At 40.1% G+C, this 13,733-nt stretch overlaps 2 protein-coding genes across 3 annotated transcripts in view; one reads left to right on the forward strand and one right to left on the reverse strand.

Annotated features, from left to right (window-relative positions):
- Positions 1-1,094: 1,094 nt before the first annotated feature.
- On the forward strand, positions 1,095-3,130 carry LOC139578855 (fatty acid-binding protein, intestinal-like). Its single transcript, XM_071406955.1, has 4 exons — positions 1,095-1,284; positions 1,713-1,885; positions 2,422-2,529; positions 2,867-3,130. The coding sequence occupies exons 1-4, from the start codon at positions 1,218-1,220 to the stop codon at positions 2,915-2,917; spliced, it is 399 nt and encodes a 132-aa protein (XP_071263056.1). The 5' UTR covers positions 1,095-1,217; the 3' UTR covers positions 2,918-3,130.
- Positions 3,131-7,376: 4,246 nt separating this feature from the next.
- The window catches only part of LOC139578854 (inactive ubiquitin carboxyl-terminal hydrolase 53-like), a 46,756-nt gene continuing 40,399 nt past the window's right edge, over positions 7,377-13,733 (reverse strand). For both annotated transcript variants that reach the window (XM_071406954.1, XM_071406953.1), the window contains exons 16-19: positions 12,358-12,436; positions 11,344-12,227; positions 10,994-11,082; positions 7,377-7,987 (exon numbers count right to left, since the gene is read on the reverse strand). In XM_071406954.1, the coding sequence (XP_071263055.1) occupies positions 11,006-11,082; positions 11,344-12,227; positions 12,358-12,436 (1,040 nt within the window). In that variant the 3' untranslated portion in view covers positions 7,377-7,987; positions 10,994-11,005. The remainder of the gene's footprint in view (positions 7,988-10,993; positions 11,083-11,343; positions 12,228-12,357; positions 12,437-13,733) is intronic.

A 13,733-nucleotide genomic window follows, 5' to 3' on the forward strand; every position in this document is an offset into this window, starting at 1 on the left:
TATTTATTTATCTTGCTCCTTTGCACCCCAGTATCTCTACTTGCACATTCATCTTCTGCACATCTACCACTCCAGTGTTTAATTGCTATATTGTAATTACTTTGCCACCATGGCCTATTTATTGCCTTAACTCCCTCATCCTACCTCATTTGCACACACTGTATATAGACTTTTTCGACTGTATTATTGACTGTATGTTGGTTTATTCCATGTGTAACTCTGTGTTGTTGTATGTGTCGAACTGCTTTGCTTTATCTTGGCCAGGTCGCAGTTGTAAATGAGAACTTGTTCTCAACGAGCCTACCTGGTTAAATAAAGGTGAAATAAAAAGTAAAATACTACTACTCTACTACTACTGTACTACTACTACTACTACTACTAACTACTACTACTAACTACTACTACTACTACTACTACTACTACTACTACTACTACTACTACTACTACAAATGTACTACTACTACTACTACTACTACTACTACTACTACTACTACTACTACTACTACTACTACTACTACTACTACTACTACTACTACTAATTACTACTACTACTACTACTACTACTAATGTACTACTACTACTACTACTACTACTACTACTACGACTATTACTAATACTACTACTACTGCTATTACTACTACTACAACTACTAATACTACTGCTACTACTACTACTACTACTACTACTACTACTACTTCTACTACTACTTGTTTACTACTACTACTACTACTACTACAGCAACTTCTACTACAACTACTATTTACTACTACTACTACTACTACTTGTCTACTACTACTTGTAGTGGGAGTAGGAGCAGCAGCAGTACTGCTCTACTAAATAGATGGAAAATAGTGACTCATTGTTTATAACAAAGGAACGATCCTGCACATCCGAAGCACAGCACAGATTATCTGCGGCCACAAATAACTATGTGATAGTAAAGGGCAAAGGATGTCGAAACAATAACCTTGCATATTGTATGATCATTAAAGGGACAATTCCCATTGTACCAAAACACAGCTATTGGCACTACACAGTGGAAGATCATGACTTGTGTAGCCTTGAGGAAATATGAGCTTTACACAGCCACATCAGCATATGAGATAGGGGAGAGCGATAAGAGAGTGAGCTAACACAAGCAGTGGTTTAAAAGGCCAGGTGGTAGGCTAAGGCAGGTCACTCCTTAGAGTAGAGCCAGTCCAACCCTTCCAGCAACCATGACCTACAACGGCACTTGGAAAGTAGACCGCAGCGAGAACTATGAGAAATTCATGGAGCAGATGGGTAAGAGATCAATAGTTTTTGGAAAATTAGTTTTGGGGGAAAGACACTTCGGCACAAACTGACTTTTGGTGGATGTTGAAAGCAAAGACAAGTAGGCCTACAAAATGTTTACCTAAACAGGCATACAAAGTGCATTTAATGCAAATAAAGTCAATTTACTTTTTGTACCACAGGCAATTCAGTGGTGTGTTTGTATAAAAGCGATTTTTTATGCATTAAATGCCTTTAGATTAGAGGACTATGTATGTTTTCTGACATGTTATATGTACCTCGCACCTAAGGCACTGTAAAATGAATGCATAATATCTATCCAGGTGCTGCACTGTAGTACATCCAAATTAAATATCTTGTATAGTCGTTTACACATGGTTTACGCATGGTTCAATTTGATTTGGAGTTGGACACATGGATTGTGTCTCTGTTCACAGGTGTCAACATGGTCAAGAGGAAGCTGGCTGCTCACGATAACCTCAAGATTACCCTTGAACAAACTGGAGACAAATTTGTCGTGAAGGAGGCCAGTTCTTTCCGCACGCTGGATTTGGAATTTACCCTGGGAGTCACCTTTGAATATGCTCTTGCAGATGGGACAATGCTATCAGTAAGCAATGCATTTATACAGTATTATATAGTATTATATTCTTGCAGCCATACATACAATGGCTGTGGAAGAGCCTAGGCATAGTTTTTATGTTGATGCATAGTGTATTCCCAGGAGAAGAAATTAGTAACAACATAATTGAATGGATGCATACCACAAATCCAGCGATTTCTATTCCTATCTGTTATTTCCAATAACAAAAGTTTATTGCATTATTTTTCTGCGCTCGAAGCTATTCAATACTTGATAATGAGTTGCAAAGTACAGGGCACAGTCCCATTGGCACTGTTCCAACATGTCCACACTAGGATACCAGTTAGAACACATTCACAATACATTTCTTCATTATGTACAGTTTGCTACTGTGCATATAGGAACACAGGCCTAATGAAGTATAAAACCTTTCAGCAAATAGATGAATATGATATAGAAATATTTTTCGATGTGCAGCATGACTGCAAAAAGATTACCTGGAATGTTGCCACTTGATTCTTGGACCAGTATCATGATGAAATATTTGACCTTTCACCCATCAGGGTTCATGGGGCATGGAAGGAGACATGATGAAAGGTACATTCACCAGAAAGGACAATGGAAAGGTGCTGACAACTACCAGAGCCATTGTTGGAGAGGAACTTGTACAGGTTAGTTACCCTCTCTGGAAAATTATATTTGCATGTGAAAAAAGTGTATATGCACCCTGTTTTACACACCCTAAATGAAAACATATTTACACTTCTGAAGAAGAAAACAGGCAGCAGACCTTGGCCAGAGTACAAATCAAACGCTTGAAAGTACCTAGCTTGATTTACCTTGGAGTTTGTAATGTTGGGACTATTCCATTGGTTTAATTATACAGGGCAAACCAAATCAAGTGGAGCATTTGACAGAAGTATTTGTCATGGATATGGATTTGAACTAGGTCTGCTTGTAGGATATTTTTGTTGTCACAATAAAATGTATATACTCTTCCTCCAACAGAGCTACAGCTATGATGGAGTCGAAGCCAAGAGAATTTTCAAGAGGGGTTAGAGGAAACCGATCAAACAATCCAACCACTAAGACCAGGAAGAGCTACGTTCAAATCCAGAATGATACCATTTTACAACCTTTCCTAAGCCACTGGACCACTTTAGGTCTTTGTAACGCCAACATCATTTTTAGCTGTACAAGATGCACTGTTTGTAATAGAAATGTGTAAAGCAGGTTTGATATTTTAAGAAGTAAACACGTTTTTGAATTATTTATGGACTGATTTTCTCAATTTCTCAATGTCCACAAAATGTATACAGATATTTCTGAATATTCAAGATTAGATGAGTACGAGCCCACTAGCGCAATACGCTATTGCCAATGACTGTGACTCACTGTTGTCAATCATCAATGGAAATCAAGTGACTGCAAAAACCAGAGGCATACAAAAAATATTTAGTGATTGCATAATTTTAAGTTTATTAAACAATGAATAAAAATAAATGCATAGGCATCTCCAAAAATATAAAGTGTACACAGTCAGCTATACTGTACATGTTTCTTTTCAAATGGAACATGTTAAACTTTCTCATGGAAAAAATGCAAAGGCACTCCAGATATAACAGCAGAGCAATATATACAAAGTCCATATACTCCCAAAAATACCCAGTGAGAAAAACAATTAAAACCTTTCCGCTGAAGCAAGACTTACATAAAGGAATAATAAACTGTATATTACGTGAATAATTTTATGTAAAGCATTGAAATAACCAACTTCACAACAAGCAAATAAAAACACTACCAGTGAGAACTGGGAACAGTTTCATGTTGAGCTCAAAAAGATTAAAGGGGATTCATATATCAACAGCCTAGGAACATTAGTGAGCAAATACTATGACATCCATTGTTGTTAGTGTCCCGGTTTGTTGAGTCTTACCCCAAATTATTTGAATGCCAAAATGTCAATACTTATTTTACCATAACAAAAATGAAATTTACCAGACATAATGGCAAAACTGTGAATTTTGAAGCAGCATGCATTTAAATAAATTACAAAAATCTAATGACAGATCACAATTGGATTACATTTTGTTTTGATAACTGAAAAAGGACAGCCAAGATCCTAAGTTTTCAATAGCTTTTTTCTCTTAAAGATTTGTGCACATAGATGCAGCACTACATTTTATGCTGATGAATGTGAAAAATTCTAATATCGGGGATATTGACTTGCATTGAATGTGTGCCATAGATGGTAAAACGTTTGCATTTGGAGACAGTGGCCAGGTAAAGAAAACCAAAGCATGGATTGCTGTCTCACCTTGTCCATAGACTGCATAGACCAACATGTAATTTTGTAATTTGGGTGAACTATCCCTTTAAATAATTTTTTTCTGAAAGTAGCAGGGTCTTCTGGGACATGGGGCAAGATTCAGAAGTTTTGTTTTTGGTTCTGCCCAACCATGTAATTGCTTTACCTGTTCTTTGCACACATTGCAAATGGATAGAGGAACATTGCAATTAAAATAAATCATTATGTTAATGAATCTACATACGTATCCCCAGTTAGCCGCAATGTAGTTTTGCCTATTGATGACTTAAATACCATAAAACTACAATGTAGCTCTGTTGCAATTTTTTGTAACAGGCAATGGAGTTGAGATATCTGGAAAGTTTTCAAGCGACATTTTCCTCTCACAAAGAAGCACTTTGCATGAGCAAACTAACCATAACATTTTAAATATGTAATGACACATGATCCAAGGCAATTTCCAAATGCTGCAAAATTGCAATATAAATCATGAGCTGCAGTGTTCAGAAATCCCCATGGATAAAGTACCATCCCACCTATATAAAATATTACGGATAGTTTCCTCAAGCAAACTGTCACCAACAAAGTGTTATACTGTGAAGTGTTAAAGGTTAAATGCAGCTGTTTTTATCTCAATATCAAATCATTTCTAGGTAACAACGAAGTACCTTACTGTGATTGTTTTCAATTAAAATTTAAAAAAAGAAACAAATATATCTTATTAGGAAATAGCAAATTCTTAAGCAAGGATCTTGCTAGGACTGTCTGGGAGTGATTTGAGCAGGGAGGGGAAAAAAAGAAAAAAATAAGTTTTTTGGCGGAGAGGTTTGGAACTCTCTTATTGGTCTATTAACTAATTTACTGCATGTTGATGTCACCATGGAAGGCCAATACTCCCTCCCACCAAAACAGGCAGAAATTTCAGACGCTCTTTTCAAACAGCTTACACTAAAATGGTATTCATCATTATCACAATGTCACAGTATTATTCCAACCTCATAGTGTGGAAATATATATAGAACACAGAAAAATCAAGATTTTGACTGCACTGGGCCTTTAAAGTTTTATACATTAGCATGATCTGAATGATCTGAATGGTTTTATGGATCACCAAAACTGAAGCCATCTCCCATTGGGTTATTTACCTAGTACTTTTCTTCCTTTAACAATGTGAAATGTGAAAATGTATGTTAAAAAGTTATGGTAGAAGTTATGGTTCCTGGTTTTTGACAGGGAAATGTCCCCTGACCTATCCAATGAAAACAGTATAAAATGAATTCTAATGTGAATTATATTTGTTTGGCTTCATTCAGAAACATCTAGAGGGCAACTTGCTATCAGATTTACCAACATTGAAATCAATTGCACCTTAAATTGCGATACTATGGGTGTCATTGACAAAAACGTATTGACACAATCATGCTTATATAGTGTCCAACACTTTGGCCCGGATTCAATCCGATCGTAGGTTATAGACATTGATGAAAACATATTGACACAATCATGCTAGCATCCACACCTTGGAACACTATGCTTTTTTCAGACTTACGCTATTTTCCAATTGAGACAACATTAGCAGCATTTACCGTGAGTAGGATCTCCGTGAATGTGGGAACATTGGCTTTAAAAGCTGCAATAGCTATAACTCGCGATCATATTGAATCCCTGCCGTTATCTTCTCACTAAATAAATACAATAAATAATAACAACTTAAAGGATATTTTTGCTGTTTTCAAACTTACCTCTATTTTTTCCACTTACTCTGAAAGTAGTCTATGGGGCCAAAGAAACTGTCATCCACAGGTTTGATTTGTTTAAATAGCCACTATTAACAATTGGAGTGATAGGGGCAAGCTCACCATGTTCAAAATTGCGCGACCAAATCAACTCAAACACCTTCAAATCACTGGTGCGAAGGTGAACGGCAAGGCACTGGAGTGACAAACCACCCTTGCTGTCTCTGTCTGGCCGGCTCCCCTCTCTACACTGGCTTGCTAGTGCTCTCCCATTCCGTCCCTAGGAGAGGTGCATCACGTCGTGCTAGGCTTTTTTCACTATACTCAACGTTACCTTCCTGTCCGGTTTTGCGCCCCCTTGGGCTCGTGTGGTGGGGGAGATCTTTGTGGGCTATACGTCGCCTTGTCTCAGGGTAGTAAGTCGGTGGTCTGTTGATATCCTTCGAGTGGTGTGGGGGCTGTGCTTTGGCAAAGTGGGTGAGGTTATATCGTGCCTGGTTGGCCCCGCCTGGGGGTATCGTCGGACAGGGCCACAGTGTCCCCCGACCCCCCGTCTCAGTCTCCAGTATCTATGCTGCAATAGTCTATGTGCCGGGGAGCTATGGTCAGTCTGTCCTATCTGGTGTAATTCTCCTGTCCTATCTGGTGTCCTGTGTGATCTAAGGTATGCTCCCTCTAATTCTCCCATCTCTCTCTCGCTCTCTCCCCTCCCGGAGGGCCTGAGCCCTAGGACCGTGCCTCAGAACTACCTGGCCTGACAACTCCTGGCTGTCCCTGTCCCCAGTCCACCTGGTTGTGCTGCTGATCCAGTTTCTGCTGTTCTGCCTGGAACCCTGACCTTTTCACCGGACCGGTTACCTTATCCCGAAACTGCTCTTTCGACCCTCTCTTTCCCGCTCTCTCTCTCGACCTGTCTTGACCACTGAATGCTCGGCTATGAAAAGCCAACTGACATTTACTCCTGAGGTGCTGACCTATAGCATCCTCTATAACCACTGTGATTAATATTTGACCTTGCTGGTCATCTTTGGAACATTTGAACATCTTGAAGAACAATCTGGCCTTAATGGCCATGTAATCTTATAATCTCTACCCGGCACAGTCAGAAGAGGACTGGTTCCTCTCTATGTTTCTTCCTAGGTTCCTGCTTTTCTAGGGAGTTTTTCCTAGCCACCTTGCTTCTACACCTGCATTGCTTGCTTTGGGGTTTTAGGCTGGGTTTCTGTATACACACTTTGTGACATCTGCTAATGTAAAAAGGTCTTTATAAAGATATTTGATTGATTGAAGTTACTTAGAGGTGATTTTGCCACAAATTCTGAACATAGTGAGCTTTCCCCTATCATTCCTTTTACCTTTTGGTTAGCAGTGGCTAAAGTTGGTCAAGTTAGCAGTTTTTGAAATAAATCTGATGTCTCTCCTGGCCTATAAAGTACTTGCATGGTACTGTATGTGGAAAAATTGAGGCAGGTCAAAAAAGTGAAAATATCATTTAAGTAGACCCAATAACATAAACCAATTGGAATTTGGATGTCGGTTGGATACAAATGTAAAGTATGCCATGCGCATGCTCATACTGTACACATCACTAATTGTTACCTCTTTATAAGTCCTCATGCAGGTTGGCTAATGCAGGTTGGCTAACATTGTTACAGTTGTCTATTTAGCAGGATAACATGTATACAAACACAATGTTGGTGTTTGTATTATGAGATTGCTGAATTTGCCGCTTATATTCGGAAACAGAATTTGTGTTGGCTACACAATCAGAGATGCACATTACCTTAAACCAAAAGGTATAGAGTGTATACTCAACAGGTAATCATTATATTTGACTGTATTATGCCTTGGACTGCCCTTTCCAACTTCCAACTCATCTATCAACATAGATACATTTTGTCTCTGACAGTGGACTATCAAACTGTATCTTACTTTAAAATACATATAAGTACTTCAGTAAACCACAGTGCATCAGTGATTTGACATTTGACACTGATTACAGTTGAAGTTCTGGGAGCAACACTTTTCCAGCCAGCAGACTCTTTGGCATCCAGTTCAATAGTTTATTTTAGATGGACATCAGACCTATGAGTAAGAAGAGGACAGTAGATTATTATGACAGTAGATTATATGTGTACGCCATGAATACATTTTCACTGTTTACATTAAGAAAGATATGCCATTTAGCAGACGCTTTTATCCAAAGAATACATACATTGTTTATGTATGGGTGGACCTGGGAATTGAAACCACTGTCCTGGTGTTGCAAGCGCCATGCTCTTAACTGAGCAACAGAGGACCGCATTACCAATGTGTGTTATAGAGCTTGTTGCTAAAAACCTTTCTTGTCCTTACACACTTCTTGTATTGCAGACCTGGGTAAAATATCTGTCAATGTCAAATATTTTAAAATACATTTCATTTCATTTGTTTCATTTCATTTGGTTGAGTACAATGAAACCAATGCAATAATACTAGAAGTGCACCACACAAACTATATATTTTTGATTAACAGATATTTTAAAGTATTCAACCTATGTATTTGATCTAAGTCTGGTTTATTGGTTGTGCATTTCTCAGCTCTTGTTTTTGCTTGTTTAAGTTTACATTTGAGTAATTTAGCAGACACTTGTATTCAGAGCAGCTTAGTTAGTGCATTTATCTTAAAGGCCCAATGCAGCCGTTTATATATCAATATCAACTCGTCTCTGGGTAACAATTAAGTACCTTACAGTAATAGATTTCCATTAAAATGGGCAAAAATTGCTTTTTAGCAAAATTGACTTTTCTCAAACAAAAATTTTGCTAGAATATTTTATTTGTCAAACATCAATCATCATGTCACCAGAATAAGACCTTCAATATTTATTGTAAAGGAGCATCAAGAAGTTCATCATAATTTATTATATATAGCCTAAACTTTTTCGGTTTACCGAGTCGTAGTGGGAGGACCACACACCATATCATCGCGTGACTCCAAGTTTACTTCGATACGATGGTTATTATATCAATATATGTGTATAAAGGCTTTTCCATCGACATTTCTTGCATGATACATTTTACAGACACAAAATTCACACATCGAACAAACACATTATCTGTCGGCCTTTATACAATTGTATCGAAACTGCTCCCATCACAGCTGTGGATGGAAACATGGTTACAGTAAGCAAACATTTCCTCAATAAGTAGCAAAGTCAGTGCTTGTCCTGAGTAGTGGTATTGAACAGCTTAAATTCTAGTATACAGATGAATATATGTATTTATTTTATTTAACCTTTATTTAACTAGGCAAGTCAGTTAAGAACAAATTCTTATTTACAATGATGGCCTACCAAAAGGCAAAAGGCCTCCTGTGGGAACGGGGGCCTGGGAATAAAATAAATACAATATAAATATAGGACAAAACACACATCACAACAATAGAGACAACACAACACCACATAAAGAGACCTAAGACAACAACATAGCAAGGCAGCAACACATGACAACACAGCATGGTAGCAACACAACATAACAACAACATGGTAGCAACACAACATGGTAGCAGCACAAAAGATGGTACAAACATTATTGGGCACAGTCAACAGCACAACGGTCAAGAAGGTAGAGAAAACAATACATCACACAAAGCAGCCACAACTGTCAGTAAGAGTGTCCATGATTGAGTCTTTGAATGAAGCGATTGAGATAAAACTGTCCAGTTTGAGTGTTTGTTGCAGTTCGTTCCAGTCGCTAGCTGCAGCGAACTCAGGGATGTGTGTGCTTTGGGGACCTTTAACAGAAAGTGACTGGCAGAACGAGTGTTGTATGTGGAGGATGAGGGCTGCAGAAGATATCTCAGATAGGACGGAGTGAGACCTAAGGTTGTTTTTATAAATAAGCATCAACCAGTGGGTCTTGCGATGGGTATACAGAGATGACCAGTTTACAGAGGAGTATAGAGTGCAGTGATGTGTCCTATAAGGAGCTTTGGTGGCAAATCTGATGGCCGAATGGTAAAGAACGTCTTGCCGCTCGAGAGCACCCTTACTTGCCGATCTATAAATTATCTCCGTAATCTAGAATGGGAAGGATGGTCATCTGAATCAGGGTTAGTTTGGCAGCTAGGGTGAAAGAGGAGCGATTACGATAGAGGAAACCAAGTCTAGATTTAACTTTAGCCTTTGATATGTGCTGAGAAGCACAGTGCACCGTCTAGCCATACTCCCAAGTACTAGTATGAGGTGACTACCTCAAGCTCTAAACCCTCAGAGGTAGTAATAACACCTGTGGGAAGAGGGGAATTCTTCTTACCAAAGCACATGACCTTTGTTTTGGAGGTGTTTAGAACAAGGTTGAGGGTAGAGAAAGCTTGTTGGACACTAAGAAAGCTTTGTTGTAGAGCATTTAGCACAAAATCCGGGGAGGGGCCAGCTGAGTATAAGACTGTATCATCTGCATATAAATGGATGAGAGAGCTTCCTTCTGCCTGAGCTATGTTATTGATGTAAATTGAGAAAAGCGTGGGGCCTAGGATTGAGCCTTGGAGTACTCCCTTGGTGACAGGCAGTGGCTGAGACAGCAGATCTTCTGACTTTATACACTGCACTCTTTGAGAGAGGTAGTTAGCAAACCAGGCCAAAGACCCCTCAGAGACACCAATACTCCTTAGCCGGCCCACAAGAATGGAATGGTCTACCGTATCAAAAGCTTGGGCCAAGTCAATAAAAATAGCAGCACAATATTGCTTAGAATCAAGGGCAATGGTGACATCATTGAGGACCTTTAAGGTTGCAGTGACACATCCATAACCACATATACATTTACATATATACATATATATACATATATATATGTAAATATATATATTGATTTTTTACTGCATTAAACTAATGTGTCCTCATCATCACCAGTGAAATAAAATTACTTTGTGCATGCCCTTCTCTCACTGATTTTGACACAGGCGAGTGCAGCATGTCATGCTGTAATGCACAAAATAAACTGCATCTGTATGCATAAAAGGATCTGGTAGCGGAGCCATCAAAAAGGTACTGATAAGAGGAACTGTGATACATGGCAATTCCTGAAAGGTCACAGCGTATCACTTACCAGGTAATATCGTCACAAATAGCCACGCTCATCTAGTCCTTTGGCTGTCACTGGGTTCCATTTTGCAGTGGGCTTATTGCAGTTATGGCCTGTTTTTGTGGAAAAAATAAAACAATATAGATATAGATGAACTCAATGCAAAAACACACATGAAAAATATATATTTATATTTTTTAACAGATGACGTCAAAGCTAATTTTGGGCAGATGCCAGCATTTAAAATATTTGGATGCTTTATATTTCTACTTAGAGTTGTAAGTTTACTGTTGAGACCACTTGTTTTGGAACAGTGTACTGTACATGACTGCCCGTATGTGTTTTTACAAGCCGCTGTGACTGTCCAAGCTTACCTGCATCAGGCCGGGTTTTGGGTGGGTCTAGCATGGAGTGTGTGTTTGCGGGGTGCAGGTGGTGGCTGGGGTGTTCTCGGGGCTCAGTTGGTGCTTTGGGCACGATAGCTGAGAGTAAGAGGGGTCGCTGGTGATGGTACTTAAGTCTGTACGTGTCTGTCATGCAATTGTCCACGCTGAAGTACGTGGTGAGGGAAACCCCTTGGGCTACCGCTGACTCGGGTCCAGGTGGCCTGCAGATGGGGAGCCTCTCCTCGCTTTCGCCCGACGACGGGTTGCTCCTTTCTGGGTCCGAGCCCGACTTGGAGCTGGCACCCGACGAGGGCCTCTGCAGAGGGCCATTGGATTCCGACCTCTGGTTGGGGCTGGGGGTATGTGAGGCCGGGGCGGGCCGGACGCTGGGCCGGGGGCTGGTCTGGGAGGGCTCTTGGAGTAGCCTGGGACGGAAGCAATGGCGGCCAACATCCCCCTGGTGAGGGGAGGCTCGCTGGGCGGCTTTAGGGTGAGGCAGTGGCGGCATGGAGGGCTGATGTTGAGATGAGGGCTCTTCTAGTTCGATATGGGGGGGTTGGTGGAAGGCCAGGTGGTGGGGGGGACAGGGGCAGGGAGACTCGGACAGAAGGGGCTTGATGTTGCTGGAGCGGTAGGCACTGTCCTCTGGTTCCGAGAGATTTCCAGCCAGGTCGTCAGAGCTGTTCCACTCCGAGCTGCTGGTTTTACCCAGGCGCCGCATGGCGGGGCTATCGCCATGGTGACCACCTCTGTTGTTGTTACTCATCTCTGGCGATCCCATCATGTGACTGCTCCTGTTGTCTGAGGAGCTAGCGTCCCTCTCTGGACCAGCTCCTTTCTTAGAACTGCCGGAGCTGTATCTACATTTTCGTCTGTAGAATAGAATACAATAGAATAGAACACAATATACTTTTTAAGTGCACAAAATATGGATGTACACATTGACAATTAACAACATGAAACATATCAATAACAATAACAATATCCAAGTTGGTACATTACCTTGAACTTGGACTACTTTTCAGGAGATGTGAAACTTGATGGTCGCAGTTCTTTCCCTGAGTTGTCAGTTGATGTTTGCCTAGAAAACAAATAGACAAAGCTGACTCACTGCTTAGGACAAAAATAAAATGAAACCCCAAAATCATGCAATCACCAACATTTCATGGAGTTATTTATTTACATTATTTATAAAGTATGGGTAGTTTTTCCCCCACAATAAATCTTGATATTTTGTCCAAAAGGGAAAAGTAATACAACTTGGGGGTGATTCCATTGAATAAATTAAATCAACAGTTAATCAGGTCTATTTATTCATGATTTCTAAATTAGGAATAAGTATTTTACATTTTAATTTAAACCTCCATTTTCTAGAGACAGATATAAACTGACACCTAATCGCAGAGAAGAGAAATAACAAACAGAAAAACACGCAGGAGAGACATTATAGCGAGGGAGAAAGAGAGAGAAAGAAAGAAAGAAAGAAAGAAAGAAAGAGAGGGATAGACAGGCAGGTAGACAGACAGAAACAGAGACAGAGAGAAAGAGAGAGAGAGAGAGAGAGAGAGAGAGAGAGAGAGAGAGAGAGAGAGAGAGAGAGAGAGAGAGAGAGAAATAGGGAATGGCCTATTTTCAGGGAGATAGCCTATTTCTCTCACAGTGCCAGTGAGTTGGGAGAGTAAAAGCATTTCTGTTTTTCTGACACACGGTGGCAGCACAGTGATGATCTCCACCGCCATTGTCCCTGCCGCCGGATCGACCAATCGGCAGACGGGCCAGTACAGCAGGAGGCAGTATGCATGCTAAATTCATCCACTTTAAAAATAGAAGCGTCTTTTCCCCCCCCACTGACCTAGAGGTCCATGCAAGGATAAAAGCTGTGGGAGTCGATTTGGCTCTAGATTCACACAGGCTTGACTGTAGAAGGAAGCATTGCTATAAGCTAACGTATTCAGGTAAAGGGATAAAACATGTTCAACTCTATGCTCTTGCATAAAACAATGAAAGAGTGCTTGCAGTCAACACTCGATCACATGAAAATTTGAAAAAGGGGCCAGCACTCACTTGATTCAGTTACAATAAAAGCTTTTCAATAGCTTAGCTTTTATATATATTTACGGGGAGCATAACTTACTAGAGCACACAGTGCTCTACACACAAGCTAACATATTAACAACAATGACTAAGGTGGAAACAGTCAAGTCCAGCTGCGGCATCTGAACAAGCATTTGGGGATTACTGTCAGATTAATGAATGTGGAGGGGCTTAGTGGGTGAACAGGTTAAATCAACAGGTGGACATTCTAGAGACATACAGACAACCAGCGCACAATCCAAAATGACATTCTGTTTTACATTTATTCACCCCATACTGTGTTT

Source organism: Salvelinus alpinus, chromosome 6 (assembly GCF_045679555.1).
Source record: "Salvelinus alpinus chromosome 6, SLU_Salpinus.1, whole genome shotgun sequence".
In the NCBI taxonomy this organism is placed as follows: Eukaryota; Metazoa; Chordata; class Actinopteri; order Salmoniformes; family Salmonidae; genus Salvelinus; species Salvelinus alpinus.

Coding starts and splice junctions, on each gene's coding strand:
- LOC139578855 (XM_071406955.1), top strand. CDS start 1,218: ATGACCTACAACGGCACTTGGAAAGTAGACCGCAGCGAGAACTATGAG. Junction 1,285..1,712: donor GAAATTCATGGAGCAGATGG/GTAAGAGATCAA, acceptor CTCTGTTCACAG/GTGTCAACATGGTCAAGAGG. Junction 1,886..2,421: donor CAGATGGGACAATGCTATCA/GTAAGCAATGCA, acceptor TTCACCCATCAG/GGTTCATGGGGCATGGAAGG.